This window comes from Podarcis filfolensis (assembly GCF_964270895.1).
Source record: "Podarcis filfolensis genome assembly, chromosome: Z".
NCBI lineage: Eukaryota > Metazoa > Chordata > Lepidosauria > Squamata > Lacertidae > Podarcis > Podarcis filfolensis.
In genome coordinates, this window is record NC_139617.1 from 48270140 (window position 1) to 48288710 (window position 18571).

General features: G+C 48.2%; 1 protein-coding gene across 2 annotated transcripts in view; it reads left to right on the plus strand.

Moving 5' to 3' along the window:
* The first annotated feature begins 5777 nt into the window (after positions 1-5777).
* The window catches only part of LOC310754860 (carboxyl-terminal PDZ ligand of neuronal nitric oxide synthase protein-like), a 53390-nt gene continuing 40596 nt past the window's right edge, over positions 5778-18571 (plus strand). The window contains exons 1-2 of one of the 2 annotated variants that reach the window (XM_083597322.1): positions 5778-6111; positions 17855-17926. In XM_083597322.1, coding sequence (XP_083453448.1) covers positions 6001-6111; positions 17855-17926 — 183 coding nt within the window. In that variant the 5' untranslated portion in view covers positions 5778-6000. The remainder of the gene's footprint in view (positions 6112-17854; positions 17927-18571) is intronic. The other variant, XM_083597323.1, reaches the window with a different exon arrangement.

Sequence of the window (18571 nt, forward strand, 5' to 3'; positions counted from 1 at the left end):
TGAGGCCAAGGTTCTGAGTGGTGAAAATGGCAGCATTCCTTAAACTGTAAGTAGGAATTCTAGAGCCAGACTAGCCAGCGATTAAAAGAAATCACTTTGGTCAGAAGAAAATCCACCTGCGGTGAACAGGGGCTCTCCGTGTAATTACATGTCTTGCTCTCAACTTCCAAAACTGTTTCCCACAAAGTCACTGTTTACATTAGCTGCGGAAACCTCAGGCACAACCTACTTGCGCCGCGCAGATTCCCCCCCAACTCAGAGACGCTGCTTGCACAGCACAGGGTGATGGAAGAATGCATAATTGGGGGTGACATTTATTTGTTTCCAAGGCCTCTTGCAAACAGACGTTGGAACTGGCCAGCTGTGAATGAGGCAGTCGGCAGGGAACCATTTCACTGGGAAGCTGGATGGCAAATGGTTTATCACTAGCTAAAAAGCCTCACCTCACCACCACAGGTATGTGATGCAGGTGCATGACTGGGGTTGCTGGGGAATGTGCCTGAGGTGTGCCCCCCCCCCTGACAGTGAAGGGTAGGTGGACAAATGTCTGGTGTTAACATAAGCACCTTTAATCCGGCCTGGAAACAAATCAGCAACGAGTGTATAACGATCTCTGGCAGGCAAGCAGCCTGATAAGAAGCAAGGACTCTCAGTTTTATGCAAGTTTATTTACAAGAAAAAACACATCCAGAGCATGGCTTCCCGCCTGCTCCCATTAACAGTAGTTGATCTGTCTGACTCACCGTCCCTCTCCCAACAGGAAGAACACCAAAATCCCACCTTTCTTCTCCTTCCCTTCCATTGTTCTCTGAGCTTCACCAGTCTCCTAGTACGGGGACTGAACAGCTGGCCTGCCTCCTCCCCACTCCCAGAAGACACAGCTCAGACTCTGGCTTATCTGCTGGTTGCCTTGCAACGCTCTGGCCGCTTTCCAACTCTTCCTCTCCTTGGGAGCTAACAGCGTCTTCCCTAGGAAGGGAGCTTCCTCTCCTTGGGAGCTAACAGCGTCTTCCCTAGGAAGGAGGGGGGCCAAGCTGCCCTTTCTAGACTCTGACAGGCAGCTCTGCAGAGTTGGCCCTTTGCGTGCTTAGTTCAGTTTTTGAAGCGGACTCTTCTGCTGCACTCTGGGAGGCCACGTTCCTGACACAGTGCTGCTGCTTGTTTGTTTTTAAGCAGGGGTCACAGAAGCTCTACACAGAACCCCAGCCAGTAACCTGGCTGAATTTTGAACCCAAATAAAGTTACCTCCCTTGTATAATTGTCTCTAGATTGTAAGCCTACAAGGGCAAAAGCTTGTCTTTACTTGGCTGTAGCAGGGGGACAGGTCAGACACCACTGCCCAATCCATTGGCCCAGCTGGAGCACACAGTTACTTAGAATAATAGAGAGTTGGAAGGGACAACAAGGGTCATCTAGTCCAACCCCCTGCAAGGCAGGAATCTCAACAAAAGCATCCCTAACAGGTAGCCATCCAACCTCTGCTTAAAAACCTCCAAGGAAGGAGAGCCCATCACCTTCCGACAGATTCCAAGGAGCCTGTTCCACAGTCAAACAGCTCTTATTTAGGCCAACTTCCTCTTCCATACTGGCCATTCCACCTGACCATTAGACAGCAATATAATTTTATCACTTGTTCTCTTGTAGTCTGTCTCTCTCCCCACACAAAAAAACCCTTTTCCTTTGTGGTTCATGTCCTAGAAAACTTTGTGCTAGGGATGGGGAGCATCTGGTGCCCCCCAGGTGCTGTTATCTAACCCCCATCAGGGTCATCCAGCATGGCCAGTGGCCAATGGTCAGGGATGCTCGGGGAGGGGATGCCCCACATTCCTGAGTGCCACAGGTTAGTTTTTAGGTGCTTAACAACAAAATGAGCTACAGCAATCATTTCACAGCACTTTACAGAATAGAAGAAGAAGAGTTTGGATTTGATACCCCGCTTTATCACTACCCTAAGGAGTCTTAAAGCGGCTAACAATCTCCTTTCCCTTCCTGCCCCACAACAAACACTCTGTGAGGTGAGTGAGGCTGAGACTTCAGAGAAGTGTGACTGGCCCAAGGTCACCCAGCAGCTGCATCTGGAGGAGCGGGGAAGCGAACCCAGTTCACCAGATTACGAGTCCACCACTCTGAACCACTACACCACACTGGCTCTCCTAATAACCTAGAACATCACAACAGCTTTGCTGGATCAGGCCAGTGGCCCGTCTAGCCCAGAATCCTGTTCTCACAGGGACCACACAGATCTCTGTGGGAAACTAGCAAGCTTCTTCCAGCAACTGGTATTATTATGATCATTTGGTTTTTTTATTGCATTTATACCCCACCCTTCTTCAAGGAGCGATGGAGGCAGGGCAGAGCCATCGTGGCCAGTAGCCACTGAAAGCCTCCTCCTCTGTGAATTGGTTTAATTCTCTTTTGAAGCTGCTCTAATCCTCTTTTAAAGCAAGTTTGACAGTTTAGCTATGCACTGCATGAAGAAGTATTTTCTTTTATCTGCCCAGAAAGAAAGGGGGAAATGAAAATGCATCTCCCTTGCTGAAGGAACTTACCATTTAGAACACATATTTAAAGCACTGTGATACAGTGGTACCTCAGGTTAAGAACTTAATTCGTTCTGGAGGTCCATTCTTAACCTGAAACTGTTCTTAACCTGAGGTACCACTTTGGCTAATGGGGCCTCCCACTGCCACTGTGTTGGCGCAATTTCTGTTCTTTTTTTTCTTTTTGAAAATCAATAAACAAATTTTATTACGGTAGAAACCGTTGCAAAAAAGCATCCAAATGTAAAAACATGGAACGCTTCACGAATTTGCGTGTCATCCTTGCGCAGGGGCCATGCTAATCTTCTCTGTATCGTTCCAATTTTAGTATATGTGCTGCCGAAGCGAGCACCGCAATTTCTGTTCTCATCCTGAAGCAAAGTTCTTATCCTGAGGTACTATTTCTGGGTTAGTGGAGTCTGTAACCTGAAGCATCTGTAACCTGTTTTTGTACAAAAAGGGGAGGTGTGAGGAGGCCAAGGAAATAAGTTAATGAGTTCAAAGTTACAAAAAACGGACTTGTTTTTAATTCTTTTTTAGCTATTTGTCTTTTGTATTTTTATTCCTTTTATTTCTTTTTCATGTATTTTTCTATGTTTTTTTGTATCTTTTTCTTTTTATATGACCTTTTTTCATTTTGTAAATTTATGTTTTTGTAAAACTTCAATAAATATCTTTTAAAAAAAAAATGAAGCGTCTGTAACCTGAAACGTCTGTAACCCGAGGTACCACTGTACTCCTTTAAACAGTCATGGCTTCCCCCAAAAGAATTCTGGGTGATTTGTTTGTTAAGGGTGCTGAGAGGTCTGAGGGTATTCTGCCCCATTCCCCTCAAAGACCTACAATTCTCAGAGTTCCCTGGGAACAGGAATTGATTGTTAAACAACTCTGAGAATTGTAGCTCCCTGAGGGGGCTCTCTTACTCACCACTCTTAATAACTACAACTCCCAGAATTCTTTGGGAGAAGCAATGACTATTTAAAGTGGTATCATAGTGCTTTAAAAATGTGGTGTGGATGTGGCGTAAGTGTCTACAATTGTGGAAACAGGGAAGAAAGAACAAACCAAGGAAGGGCAAAGAGATTAGTGCTTACCCCCCCACACACACCCTGATTACAGTTCACCAAAGGGGGAATGACTTATAAACATTTCTGAGCACAATTCAAAGTGTGGGTGCTGACCTTTAAATCCCTAAACGGCCTCGGTCCTGTATACCTGAAGGAGCGTCTCCACCTCCATCGTTCTGCCCAGACACTGAAGTCCAGCTCCGAGGGCCTTCTGGCAGTTCCCTCACTGCGAGAAGCCAAGTTACAGGGAACCAGGCAGAGGGCCTTTTTGGTGGTGGCACCCACCCTGTGGAACGCCCTCCCATCAGATGTCAAAGAGAAGAACAACTACCAGACTTTTAGAAGACATCTGAAGGCAGCCCTGTTTAGGGAAGCTTTTCATGTTTGATGCATTACGGTATTTTAATATTTTGTTGGAAGCTGCGCAGAGTGGCTGGGGAAGCCCAGCCAGAAGGGCGGGGTATAAATTATTATTATTATTATTATTATTATTATTATTATTATTATTATTTAGATCAGGTCTTCTAGTCCAGCATCCTGTGGCGAACCAGATGCATAGAGGAAAACCACGGCTGGGGCATGGAGGCAGCAATGCTCTCATCCTTCCTAAACTGGCATTCAGGGGCACTGTGGCTCTGATCCTGGAGGATCAGGTACAGACCTCCACAGCTTTCACCAACTATTAGTCTGTAATCCCTCTCAGGGCAGAGACCTGTTCTCTTGAACTCAGGAAAGCACGAATGGGGAAAAGGTGGCCTTCCATGTCCATCAGCCCCGGTCAGCACCACCAACAGTCAGGGATGATGGCAGTTGCAGTTCCATGCACCACCCAGGGTGGAAGGGGAAGGTTGCCGTGCGCACAGGGTCTTGTTCCAGGTTGGAGGAAACTTGCAAGGTCAGTGTGGTGCGGCAGTCAAGTGTCAAACTAGGACCTGGGAGACAAGGGTTCGAGTCCCCCACTCGGCCATGAAGATCCTTGGCAGTGACCCTGGGGGCCAGTCGCTGCCTCTCAGTCTAATCTACCTGCCAGGGTTGTTGTGGGGATGGATGGGGGGCATGCGGGGGAAACCATGTACACCACTTTGTGCTCCCTGTGGGAAAAATGCAACAAATAAATAAATAAATCTAAGATAAGCAACACATAAACATCTTCGTATCCCCCCCCCCAATACGACCCTGCCCATGTTTTGAGATCTTGCGGGGAGGTCTTTCTCTCAGGCCTTCCACTCTTACCGGCACGCTTGGTGGGGACGTGAGACAGGGCCTTTTTGGTGGTGGCAGCTCCCATGCAGCTTTGGAACTACCTGTCTAGAGAAGCTAGACTGGCTCCCTCCTTGCATTCCTTACATCAGCAGGCGAAGGCCTTCTTGTTCCAGCAGGCTTTTGGGAACTGGCTGTTGTTACTGAAAGGGCTGGTGCTGTTTTTATTTTAATTGTATGAATTTTATAAATTTTATATATGTAGGTAGTTTTAATTCTATTAATGTTCAATGGTTGTTTAACGATACTTTCCCTATGTGTTTAGTGGTTCTTGTTTTTATATGTAAGCTGCCTTGCGTCCAGAAAGGCGGGATATAAATAAAGATAAAATAATAATAACAACAATTGGCCATTTAACAGCACAAGCAACACTGTTAATAACTAACTGCTATGCCACAGGCATTGTTTTTAAATCTCCACAATGTCTGAGTTATAGCAGTTACTATAGTAATAATAATAAAGTGGACTTTGGAGGGTGGGAGTTTAATAATAATAATAATTTTATTAAACCGATTAGTCTCCAAGCGACTTACAGCAAATATCTACCTACCTACCAGGACATACGCAACACAGTACCACAATACAGGGAAGGGGAAAGGGTTGTGTGTCATGCATGAATATATATAACCAAAAATATATATATATAAGCCATGAAAATAATAAGCAACATTAACTAACACCCCTCCTTCTTTGCCCAGTGGAGCAGCAAAGCAAACCACCATTCCCCCCCCCCCCCAAAACACACAAAATAAACCAAGCAGGATCGGGCATGCCTCTGAGCTGCCTGCCTCCGCCCTCGCCGCCTGCAGGAGGTCCCCTTTTCCGCCCCGGGAGGTCCCGTGGCGCGCCCGCCTCCTTCCTCCCTTTCTCCCCCGTCGCCTCCATTCCCGGTGCCCGCAGCCGCTGCCTCGCTTCAGCTCCGCCCCAACGTACCGCATCACTCGGGAAGAGGGAGACGCCGGGAGGAGCTTCCTCCTCCTCCTCCTCCTCCTCCTCCTCCTCGGCGCCCTCGTCCTGGGCGAGCCGAGCGCTGCGCTCCCGGCTCCTGCCTCCTGCTCTTTGCTGCGGCGGCTGCTGGCGCGCGCGCGCGGCAGGGACTCGCCGTCGGGGCGGCCGGGCGATGCTCTTGCAAGATGCCGGTCAAGCTCAAGAACCGCTACAACCTGGTGGACGATGCCGGAGACTCGCGGGTGCCGCTGCACAACGAGGAAGCCTTCCAGCACGGGATCCACTTCCAGGCCAAGGTGAGCCGGGGGTTTGTGGCAGGCGCCTTTGCGCGCCTTTACGCACGGGATCCCGCGCTGCCACCGCTGCGTCCTCCAGGCCGGAGGTCCCGTCCCACAGCCCCACCCCGTCTGGCGACAGCCCAGACGGGTTCCCTCCAGTACCCGCAGCCGTGGGGCGCAGATTGTCACCTCTAAAGAAAGAGGTCTGCCCGTGCATGTGCAGAGTGCTTCTCAAGACACGCTGTGATTCCTTGGCAAGCAGCTCTTCTCCTCCTTGCGGCGTGTTTAACTACGAGGCTCCCGCGATTTCCCCGGTCAAAGCCGTAACTCGGAGCGTTGAGGAAAAGAGGTTCCCAGAACATGTGCAGAGCTTTTGGCTCGCGTTGGGCAGCGAACCCCTTGCATCTTTGCAGACGCCTACCGCCTTTGCTCCCAGCAGCAAGAGTGCTTCAGTGTTGCAGCCTTTGATCCAACACCTAAGAAGGCAGGAATCTCACAGGTGCAGCTTTCCCCCCATCATTCCTGCATCCAGGGAGTGGGAATAATTCATTGTTTAAGATTTCTGCCTGTCGTATAAGTTCTTACAGGTACAGAAGTCCTGTAAGAAGAGAGAGGAGATAACTCTTCCCTTCTTTTATTTGGTAGTGGAGAATGCAGCAATTTCATGTGCCGGTGAGGTGGGGGGAGGGCGCCTGAGCCCCCTAGGCACACTGTCCACATCTGGGCACCCAAGCCCACTGAGCCTCTGACCACATTTCAGCCCCCAAAGCAGCCTGCAGGCCTTGTGCACTGGCAGGCATGTGTCAGACAAGCGCTGGGGCTCAAACCAACCTGAAAATGTGCGCCCCCTCCCCAAGCTCAGACTCCCAACTCCTAGCACTTAGGGAAGGGGGCTAGGTTCCCACCTAGGTGGCCATAGTCATAGCCCCTAAAATGGAACCTCCATGTGCAGGGGCAGTGTGCCCTCTGGGAACATGGCTTGCAGGTTAACAACCTTCCTGGGGTCATCCAGCTGGCTGCTTTTGCGGACAGAGTGCTGGACCAGAAGGACCTTTGGTCTGATCCGGCAGATCTCTCTGTTGCCTTGTAGCTAAATAGAACCTCTGTGTGTAGCTGCAGTCTGCTTCTGAATACTGGGTACTGGGAGCAGCAGCTGCAAAGAGCGGGGGAGAGAGTACGCCCTTTATTCTCTGCTTGTGGAAATCCCTCAAAATGTGCAACTGCCCGTTGCTTAAATTGCGGTGCCGATTGAGATGGATGCTTGGCCCCATTGCAGGAAGGTTGCACTGCTGTACATGGTCCGAGCCCCTGTTCCTGAGCCAGACTGGAGAGCAGCAGTCCCAGGGGAAGGGGTGTGAGTGATTCCTCCCTTGTTGCATTCCTGGGGGGGGGGGGACTCCTTAGCACACAGGTAGCAAGAAGGTAGATTAGGATCTCCTGGGAGATATTTGGGTAACTTGGCAGTAGTAGGTGTTCTTATTACTAACTTCTGAATGCTTACCAGTTGCTGGAGGCCACAGGAAGGCAAGTAATGCTTTTGGGCACAGATCCTACTTGCCAGTGGGGCATCTGGGTGGCCACTGAGAGAAGAGTGGCCTGATCCAGCACGCTTGTCTTATGTTTTAAAAGAGTTTCTTGGCGGCTCTCTTTTATACATTCTTAGCTCTCTTTCTCTCTCTTTTGTATTTTGTCTGCGTTGTTTTAATTTGTGTAAGCCACTTTCAGTCCCAGCCTGGGGGAAAAGCGGGACATAAATAAATATAATTACAATAATAGATTGACAGGGCTACCTACCTCCCAGCTGCCTGACAATAGCATGGGGGTGTGCCTTATACAGAATCCGGCCAACCACCGCTTATCTAGCTCAGCGTTGTCCACACTGACAGACAACAGTAGTGGCTTTTACAGTTTTGTCGATGGGAGACATTCCCACCCTAACCTGGAGAGGTAGGGGATTTAGCGTGGGACCTTCTGCACACAAGACAGGTGCTCTACCACTGAGCCACTGTTAACCATGTGCTAAGGTAGGTTGTGCTGTGGGTTAAACCACAGAGCCTAGGACTTGCCAATCAGAAGGTCGGCGGTTCGAATCCCCGCAACAGGGTGAGGTCCTGTTGCTCGGTCCCTGCTCCTGCCAACCTAGCAGTTCAAAAGCACGTCAAAGTGCAAGTAGATAAACAGGTACCACTCCGGCGGGAAGGTAAACGGCATTTCCGTGCACTGCTCTGGTTCACCAGAAGCGGCTTAGTCATGCTGGCCACATAACCCAGAAGCCGTACACCGGCTCCCTCCGCCAGTAAAGTGAGACGAGCGCCGCAACCCCAGAGTCAGCCACGACTGGACCTAATGGTCAGGGGTCCCTTTACCTTTAAGGTAGGTTGCCAGAAAAGGCTGCTTGGGCTGGTGGGGCATCAGGAGCGGGGGTTCATAGGTATAGATTTGACAGTGGTTACTGGTGTGGTCCCAGGTTACTGTGCAATGACAGTTACAATTGGTAGTCCAGAATTCTCATAGTGACTAACCATATGCCCCTGTGGGAAACCCACAAGCAAGATTAGAGGCAAGAACAGCCCTTTCCCCTCCTGTGGGTCCCAGAAACAGGGATCCAGAAGCATTGCTGCAGAGCCGAGATGGCTAGCCCTCTCCTTCTCCATGAATCCGCATAAGAGCATCAGCAAGTACAGCTGACCTGCAGGTCTTTCCAGCCAAACTTAAAAGGACTCTGGCTTTTATTCTTGTAGTGTTTGGAACTGGCTGTTCCCACACCCTGCAGTCAAAATGTGTTTATCCCAAAAGATCTGCGATGTCATTTACAGAGGGAAAAACAAAGTCAAGAGAGTCGGGCCAACCAATTTCTTTGTAATTACGTCCTAATCGGATGGAGCCAAGGAGGTTTATTCAGGGAGTGAAGGGGCGCAAATTCAAGAGGTCATAACGGTTGTATGATCTTGTTGCATATAAACTGGCTTATCCTCCTCAGTATGGTTTCATATTCAAAATTAATCTTCTCTGGTTTTCAGAGTTTAAATCTGTTGGGCATTTTCCCTGCAGGAATCCTTAGGAACCTTCTCTGGGGTGGTGGTGGGGAAAACTTCCTCACTCCAGGATCCAGTCTTCAGAAGTTGCCTTAATACTCAGTCAGACCCTTGGTCCATCCAGCCCAGTATCTGACAAGCAACAGTTCTCCCTAGTCTCTACTTGGAGATTCCAAGGAATGAGTCTGGGAAATTTGCTTGCAAATCTGGTGCTTGTGCCATTGAGGCCTCAGCCCCATCTTCTTGTCTGAATTGAGACTGGTGTGATGGTTGTGTGCTGCCGCATGTGTCCTATGAATAGCTCTGTGGGTCTTGAAATCTGGGGGAAGAATATGCAGGCTGTGTTGCCGACACAGAATTCTTCATCAAGCAGAGCAGAAGGGGAACTGGTTCTTTTTAAGCCTAGAGAATGAAGGTTTCCATGGCAAAATTTAAGAAGTGTAATGTGAATATTTGCATTTGAAGTGGCATTTAAGTGATTCCAGCATTTAGGTCCCAGCTTTATAGAGGACTGAAAACAAAGTCTAATATTCATTGGAGCCTCTAATCATGTTCTTGCCTGCCTGGGCAGCCAGTTGCTGATACCAGCTTGGTATCAAAATCCCATTTGCATCTGAAAATAATGCAAGCTTCCAAGCTATACAGAACCCTTCCCATGGCAGAATGGCAGTGGTATTTTTTTGCCAGCTGTTTATTGCTACAACTGTGCTCAGCAGATGGGCAAGAAAACCTCAGTTCTGCCCTGCAAATAGTTCTGTGTCACTCTGAAGGGACACGTGGAATTTGATTTGACCATTTGACCCGTATTTAGCCTGTCTCCCAGTGTAGGTGGTGCAGAGAGAACCCAAATCAGGATGTGATTATCTTGTGCAAAAGTAATTTGTAAATGCTTGCCAGTTGTGCAGGGATGAACTCCAAGAGAGTCTTGCGATGTTGACCTCTCCTATGGGCCCAACCTTGCATTAAAGGCGCTCTGGGTGGCAGCAGGATGGTGGGAGGAGCTGCGTGAAGACTGACCTTCGGAGACAATAATGGGTGTTTTGGAGGGCAGGAGTGGGGGCTGGGGGAGAGAGATGCTTTAGATGCCGGACACTGTCATCTGCCCCCTCCCCCTTCTCAAGCTGTGCCACTGCTTTCTTCCTTTTTAAAATAGCCAGCTCCCCTCCCTGGCTGGGAATCTTCCCTTGCCAAACCCTCTCTGTCATTGTTCCCAAAACCACAATAAATCCTAAGATTGCAGTCCCAGAACCCAGTTGCTAGATAGTTTTAAGCTCTGTGGGATTGAGCCAAGCTGGTTTCTGAGCAAAACCATGCCGAATATGTAACGCAGAGAGTGGTGTTTCCTGAAGGAGTTTGAGCCCAGAAGCACATTAGCACTTTTAGAAAATACCTGAAAAAATGGGAAAGGTGCAGAGGGATATCTTGTTGATTTCAGAGGGTGGGCGGGCTTTTAAAATGGTAATAGTAAGAATATTATTATTAATAATAATAATGTGTGGTTTATCAGTCTGTTATTAACAATGGTGCTCATGCTTTTAAAGGAATGCAGATGTTTATCTTCGGATTTCCTTATATCTTGCAAGCTTCCTCAAGCCTGGAATTAACTATTAGAGTGCCTTGGTATTTAATAAAGATTCCCCGAACAGAACTTGTGGTGGAGCACAAGAATAGGGTAAAGAAAGCCAAGGTCATCAGTTCTTCATAGGAGAGGGAGATTATATAGTCTTGGGAAAACATTGGTCCCTCTCATTGCTTCAGTAGTGATATTCTGATGGACAATCGTGAGAATGATCAGCACCTGAGAGGGGGGGGACAGTGATTTCAGTACATCAATTTCCCCCTTATTATTCAGGGTTATTGGCTTTTGTTGTTAATACAGTGGTACCTCAGGTTAAGTACTTAATTCGTTCTGGAGGTCCGTTCTTAACCTGAAACTGTTCTTAACCTGAAGCACCACTTTAGCTAATGGGGCCTATTGCTGATGCTGCGCTGCCGGAGCCCAATTTCTGTTCTCATCCTGAAGCAAAGTTCTTAACCTGAAGCACTATTTCTGGGTTAGCAGAGTCTGTAACCTGAAGCATATGTAACCTGAAGCGTATGTAACCTGAGGTGCCACTGTATTATGTTATGTATTTTGTGTTTTTATTTTGTAATTTATGCTGCAAACGTCCCTGTGATCTTCAGATGAAGGGTGGTATGAAAATTTAATAAATATAAAATAAGAATAAGAAATAATAATAATAATAATAATAATAGTCATAAATTAATTAATGAAGAAGAAAAAGAAGCAGACCCTCATTACTGCAGATTGCAGTCTTCTAGGGGACAGAGCCCTGTGCTTGATTTGCTTTGTGGTTTGACATTCTTACACATCAGGCAGAGAGCACTGGCTGTTCATCATTTTTATGAAGGAAATACGTTTCACAGTTTCATGGGGATGGGGGTGGCACAGCTCTGCTTTGGACTGCAGACCCTAAAGTGCCAAAGGTGTCTAGGAGTCTGGTCTCCGTGAAATAAGGTGGATTGCAGAGTGCCACAAAGACCCCTGAGCCCCAATAGAGCTGGAAAGGGGAACAGGGCCTGGAAGCATCTGGGGGTCCTGATCCTGCCTACCTCGCAAGGCTGTTGTGAGGTTAAAACGAGGAAGTGGGAAGCCATATACGCTACCTTGAGCTCCTTGGAAAAAAGGAGGGCGATAAATGCAAACAACAACAACACAGGTAAAACTCAAAAAATAAGAATATCGTGGAAAAGTTCATTTATTTCACTAATTCAGCTTGAAAGGTGAAACTAATACAGTGGTACCTCAAGTTATGTACTTAATTCATTCTGGAGGTCTGTTCTTAACCTGAAACTGTTCTTAACCTGAGGTACCACTTTAGCTAATGGGGCTTCCCGCAGCGGCGGCGCAATTTCTGTTCTCATCCTGAATCAAAGTTCTTAACCCAAGGTACTATTTCTGGGTTAGCGGAGTCTGTAACCTGAAGCATCTGTAACCTGAAGCGTCTGTAACCTGAGGTACCACTGTATATGAGATTGGCTCGTGACATGCAAAGCAAGATATGTCAAGCCCTGATTTGTTATTATTGCGATGATCATGGCGTACAGCTTATGAAAACTCCAAATTGATCATCTCAGAAAATTAGAATATTCAAGGAAATCAGCAAAACAAGGATTGCAAATCGAGCAAGATTGGACCTCTGAGAAGTAGAAGCACATCTCGCTTTGCATGTCATGAGTCGATCTCATATGTTAGTTGCACCTTTTAAGTTGAATTACTGAAATAAAGGAACGTTTCCACGATACTCTAAATTTTTGCGTTTCACCTGTAAATAACGTTCTCTCCTGCAGCATAAACAGGAGAACAGGTTTGGCCGAGGTTCTCTTCTTGATCTTCTGGATAAGCTGCAGCAACTGTTTCAGCTGCAGCTCCCTTCAGCACCAGCCAGTGTGGTAGTGGCTGGCCATGAATGATGGGAGTTGGAGTCCGCCAACATCCAGAGAAGAAGAGGAAGAATAAGAGTTTGGATTTGATATCCCACTTTATCATTACCCGAAGGAGTCTCAAAGCAGCTAACATTCTCCTTTCCCTTCCTCCCCCACAACAAAGACTCTGTGAGGTGAGTGGGGCTGAGAGACTTCAGAGAAGTGTGACTGGCCCAAGGTCATCCAGCAGCCGCATGTGGAGGAGTGGGGAAGCGAACCCTGTTCATCAGATTACGAGTCCACCGCTCTTAACCACTACACCACAGAGGGCACTGTATTGCTTCTGTACCTGGCCTGCAGGTGGCCAGTAAAGCAAAAACTGGTGCCCTGGGATTATGTGTTTTGCTCCTGGCATAGGTCCAGTTGCAATCATGAGGAGATTTCTGGGCACCAGGTTGGCGGCCGCAGTTTAAAGACCTACCTTGGTCCATAGTTAATTCCATTTCCACTGTGTGTGTTTCTCCTCCTTGCATACTGGGACAAGTGAATTGTTGCAAGAGCAAGATACAGTCAAGCAATACAATAGCTAAGATCATGTTGTTGTTGTTTAGTTGTGCCCGACTTTTCGTGACCGCATGGACCAGAGCACGCCAGGCACTCCTGTCTTCCACTGCCTCCCGCAGTTTGGTCAAACTCATGCTGGTAGCTTCGAAAACACCGTCCAACCATCTCGTCCTCTGTCGTCCCTTCTTCTTGTGCCCTTCATCTTTCCCAACATCAGGGTCTTTTCCAGGGAGTCTTCTCTTCTCCTGAGGTGGCCAAAGTATTGGAGCCTCAGCTTCAGGATCTGTCTTTCCAGTGAGCACTCAGGGCTGATTTTCTTCAGAATGGATCGGTTGGATCTTCTTGCAGTCCATGGGACTCTCAAGAGTCTCCCCCAGCACCAGAATTCAAAAGCATCAATTCTTCGGCGATCAGCCTTCTTTATGGTCCAGCTCTCACTTCCATACATCACTACTGGGAAAACCAGAGCTTTAACTTATACGGATCTTTGTTGGCAAGGTGATGTCTCTGCTTTTTAAGATGCTGTCCAGGTTTGTCATTGCTTTTCTCCCAAGACGCAGGCGTCTTTTAATTTCGTGGCTGCTGTCACCATCTGCAGTGATCATGGAGCCCAAGAAAGTAAAACCTCTCACTGCCTCCATTTCTTCCCCTTCTATTTGCCAGGAGGTGATGGGACCAGTGGCCATGATCTTCGTTTTTTTGAGATCATAGAGTCGTAGAATTCTTGTGTGGGAAGCAACCCAGGGGATCCTCTAGTCTAATCCCTTGGCCAATAGACATTCTGTTGTGGCGACTGCAACCTGGATTTAAGGTGCCATTTGGCACCTAGCTTATATATCTGAATTTATAACACTAATGCCAGCCTCCCCCTTCTTGGCACTTTCTTGAAATCTGAGTGTTCCTGTGTGCTCCATCCACTGTTTGCTGGTGTGCCCATGGCAGCCTTTGCCAAGCTGGTGCCCAGTAGATGTCTTGGACTCCAGCTCTCATCAGCCCCCAGGTGGGCTTGATGATACATTGACCCCAAATGGCTTTGAGGCCCCCCCCCCCAAAAAAAATTTATTTGGAATTGATTGTAAAAATCAAACAAACCAATGGTGACCTCAGAACGGTTTACAGAAAGAGTGAAACAATGGAATTATCAGTAAAAACACATGAAACAGCTTTTTGAAACATTCAGATCTTAATTTAAATAAGTGGTTGAAAAATACTGCAGTGATTTCATGCTCTTTATTGCAGCTTGTAAAACAGTGACTGAATTGCCCCCCAAACCTCTGGCTTTTATATACATTGTTTACACAATGAGTCCCGCCTGATTGGCTGATTCTGCTTCCCTCCTGGAGCCTGATTGGTCTTTTCCTGCAGGCCAATCAGTTGTTGCATTCTTAGATCCTACCCGCCTAATAGGCTGATTAACTTCCTCCTGGAGCCTGATTGGTCTTCTCCTGCAAGCCAATCCCTTGTTGCATTCTAGGATCCTACCTGCCTGTTGTTCTAGGGATCCAAGCTTAGTACATAACAGTGATGAAACTAAAAACCAGATTAAAAGACTTTCCAATGTTCCACATAGCTGGGTAGGCTTAGCAGGTACCACAACCAGCAAGTTGCGCCTTCCTGGTGTCAAGAGGCAGGGAGTTCCAGAGTATGGGCAACACTGCACTAAAAGATGAATTCCTTACAAATTTGGAGCGGGTATTATGCGGCCCCCGTAATAATAATTCCAGTTCTGCGGATCGAAGCGGCCGGCTGGGCAATCTTCTGCAACCGAGTGCTATATGAATTTTATGAAATAAATAAATAAATGGCTTCCCTTCTGGCACTCAGGTACAAGACCATTAAGGAGAATTAGAATCCCCATTTCACCTCTAAGCCCCCCCCCATCCAAGCTCCTTTCCACCACCCTTGTGGCTTAAAGAAGGTTGAGCAACTAATCTCCAGTTGAGCAATGTTGGAGTTGGCACCCTCAGTTGCAAGCTTGATGGGTATCACTCGGGTCCAAGTCCGATGGAGTGTGCGTGCGTGTGTGTGTGTGTGTGTGAGAGAGAGAGAGAGAGAGAGAGAGAGATGGGCAATAGAAATCCTTCCACTGGCGTGCAAATTTTTTTACAGGCCCAGCCTGGTTCTCAGTGTCTTCACCTTGCCCTGCCGTGACAGAGCCTCATTAAAACGAACAATTTGCAAATCAGCAGTTATTTCCTCCGGCGGGTACCAATTCCAGGCTGGCTGAGTTTGGCAAGAGGTGGGATTCTGTCGGCTTGGCTTATCTTGCGAGGAGCAGCATAATGCCAGGAAATGGAGGGTGAGGAAATGGAGGCCAAGAACTTTGTTTTTGCAATTCATTTCTACCGCAGGGTCAAGGGTGTTATGACACCCCCAGGATAGCCACACATCAGCTGATATGGAACACCCGTAGGGTTACTCAACAGACCAGAGGGTTGCAATCCAGCTGTTGCAGTGCAAACACAGAGCTCTGTCCCAGCCAGAGTGCTTGCGAACTTTAATGCCAGGCACCCAATCTGTGCATACTTGTGTAGGCTTAGGCCCCAGGCTATCTGAAGGACCGTATCTTCCCATGTGAACCTGTCCAGATTCTGAGATCTTCAGGGGAAACCCTTTCCACAGTCCCACAGCCTTGGTGAGGACATAGGAGAGGGTCTGCTCGGTGGTGGCTACTCCCAGACTCTGGTACTCCCTCCCTGGAGAGGCAAGCCTGGCTCTCTCCTTGTCTTTTTGCCAGCAGCTGAATGCTGTTTAATTCCCACATGCCTTTGAGAACTGACTTTTTGAAAAAGGAAAAGGCTTTGAAATTATGCTGTGCTTCTTTTTTAAACTGTATTTTAATACATTGGTTTTTAATATTCCTTGAATTCTATTACAGTCGTACCTTGGAAGTAAAACAGAATCAGTTCCGGAAGTCCATTTGACTTCCAAAACGTTCGAAAACCAAAGCGCGGCTTCTGATTGGCTGCAGGAAGCTCCCGCAGCCAATCAGAAGCCCCGCTGGACACTCGGCTTCCAAAAGTAGTTTGCAAACTGGAACAGTTACTTCCAGGATTGTGGCGTTCGGGAGCCAAAGCGTCCGGGAACTAAGCTGTTTGACCTCCAAGGTACGACTGTATAGTATTCAGTTGTTGTCTTTATGTTTTTAGCCTGTGTCTGGGGTGTTAGGGGAGGGGCAGTATCTCTGGTGGGGGTCGTGTTGTGCTCCTTCTCAGGTAGTTCATCCCCCTTTGGTCCCCACCCTGCTCTCAGCTCTCACCTGTGGCTCCTAGAAGCTGCCAGCATGTGATAGCAGCCACAGTCCTGAGAACGGCTTCGAGTGGTTAGCTGCATGTGGTGAGGGTAGCCAATGGGTCACAAACCCTCAGCGTGCGAAGACAGGCTCCGAAGGATTGAGCAGACAAGACCTCGTACCTACGGGACCACCTCTCCTGGTATGTTCCACAGAGGACCTTACGGTCTTCAAACAAAAACATCTTGGAGATCCCGGGCCACAGGGAGGTTAGGCTGGCCTCAACCAGAGCCAGGGCCTTTTTGGCTGTGGCCCTGATCTGGTGGAATGCTCTGTCACAAGAGACCAGGGCCCTGGCTCCACCAGGCCTTTGGCCAAGGCACAGTCTGACCCCCTCCTATGGTAATCCTCACAGAACTCTAGCCCAATGGCTGCCATTAATTTGATTCTGAATTGATTTTAGAATGTATTTTAATTAACTGATTGTGATTTTATGCAAATTGTGTTACTTTTACTGTTGTTGGCCGCTCTGAGCAAGGCTTCGGCTGGGGAGGGTGGGATATAAATAAAATATTATTATTATTATTATTAAGAGTGGGTCCATCAGTCAAGAAGGTGGTATCTGTACATGCTGTAGAGGGAAGTGAGGGGCAGGTGAGGCCAGGCCACCTGGGAAGGTAGCCCACTTGGGAGAAGGAAAGCTCTGGTCCCAAACCTTGTAGGATAACTTCAAGGAAAGAAAAAACTCAGGAGCAAATCTTACACAAATCCAGAGTGGAGTCCCTAAGGCTGTTGGATGGCACCTTGTACGCCACCTTCCATCCAACTCCTGCAACCTAGCGGGTGTCAAACGTATTGCTCTCTTTTGGAAAGAGGGGTCTTGGTCAGCCCAGGACCTCCAGACACACTGCCCAGGATTGTGCCCCGGGGAGCTCACTTTGGTGCTGCTAACACAGTGGTTGGACTTCACCCCTGGAGGTGCACTCCATTGTCTCTCGAGACAGATGGATGCCAACAAAGCCTTTGTATTTTATTTGTGCTGCTTTGATTCGCGTAAGCTGCCTTGGGTCCCAGTCTCTGAAAAAGATGGACTATAATAATAATAATAATAATACAGTGGTACCTCAGGTTACAGACGCTTCAGGTTACAGGTGCTTCGAGTTTCAGACTCCGCTAACCGTCGTAATAGTACCTCGGGTTAAGAACTTTACCTCAGGATGAGAACAGAAATCGTGCAGCAGCGGTGCAGCGGCAGCAGGAGGCACCATTAGCTAAAGTGGTGCTTCAGGTTAAGAACAGTTTCAGGTTAAGTATGGATCTCCGGAATGAATTAAGTACTTAACCCGAGGTACCACTGTAGTAGTAGTAAGAAATAAGTGTGTGAATGCACAGAGCCCTTGCAGATACGGATGAGAATGGGGCAGATGTGCACAGCTTTGGAACAGGGGCAAATTGTTCCAAAAGTCTTTAACGAATCACTCCTGGCTTTGCTCTCTCCCTTCAGTACATTGGCAGTCTGGACGTGCCAAGACCCAACAGCCGCGTGGAGATAGTGGCCGCGATGAGAAGGATCCGGGTGAGTCATTGCGTGCGTCTTCCTTCCTTCCTTCCTTCCTTCCTTCCTTCCTTCCTTCCTTCCTTCCCCTCCCCAACCTGCAGATATCTTCTGCTTACTTTGAGCCGCTCAGTGATGCAATCAGAAAAACGTTCTCCTCCCCCTGTGCCTTGTTCTCCGCCACCTCCAAAAGAAAAAAGCACTCTGCCCTTGCCTTCCTTTCCCCAGGAGGCATTCAACCAGAAGGCTGGCTGGACTCCACTTCACATACGCCCCCACCACCCCCACAAATGGCTGAGCCCACGGATGAGCTGCGTTTCCTCCTGGAACAGAAGCCCAGATTCTCTCAAGTGGCCAAGATGGCCTTCTGGGAATGAATGACTGCAGCTTAGGAGCTGCTTCTGGAGAGTCTGTGGGGGGCACACGTGGCAGTGCTAGACCAGGTGGTGCCTCTGTCCACTTCTGGCTCTGCAGTCAGTTTGCATTTCTCTCTCTTTCTCCTCTCCCGCGGCCCCCCACCACCACTTTGCCTGACTTGAGGCAAGACTGACTCTTTCTTGTCAGTTCTGAGAAGGAGAGCGAGGCCAAAGTGTTTCTTTTCATAGACTCGTAGAACTGTAGAGCTGGAAGGGATCTCCAAGGGTCCTCTATTCCAGCCCCCCTGCA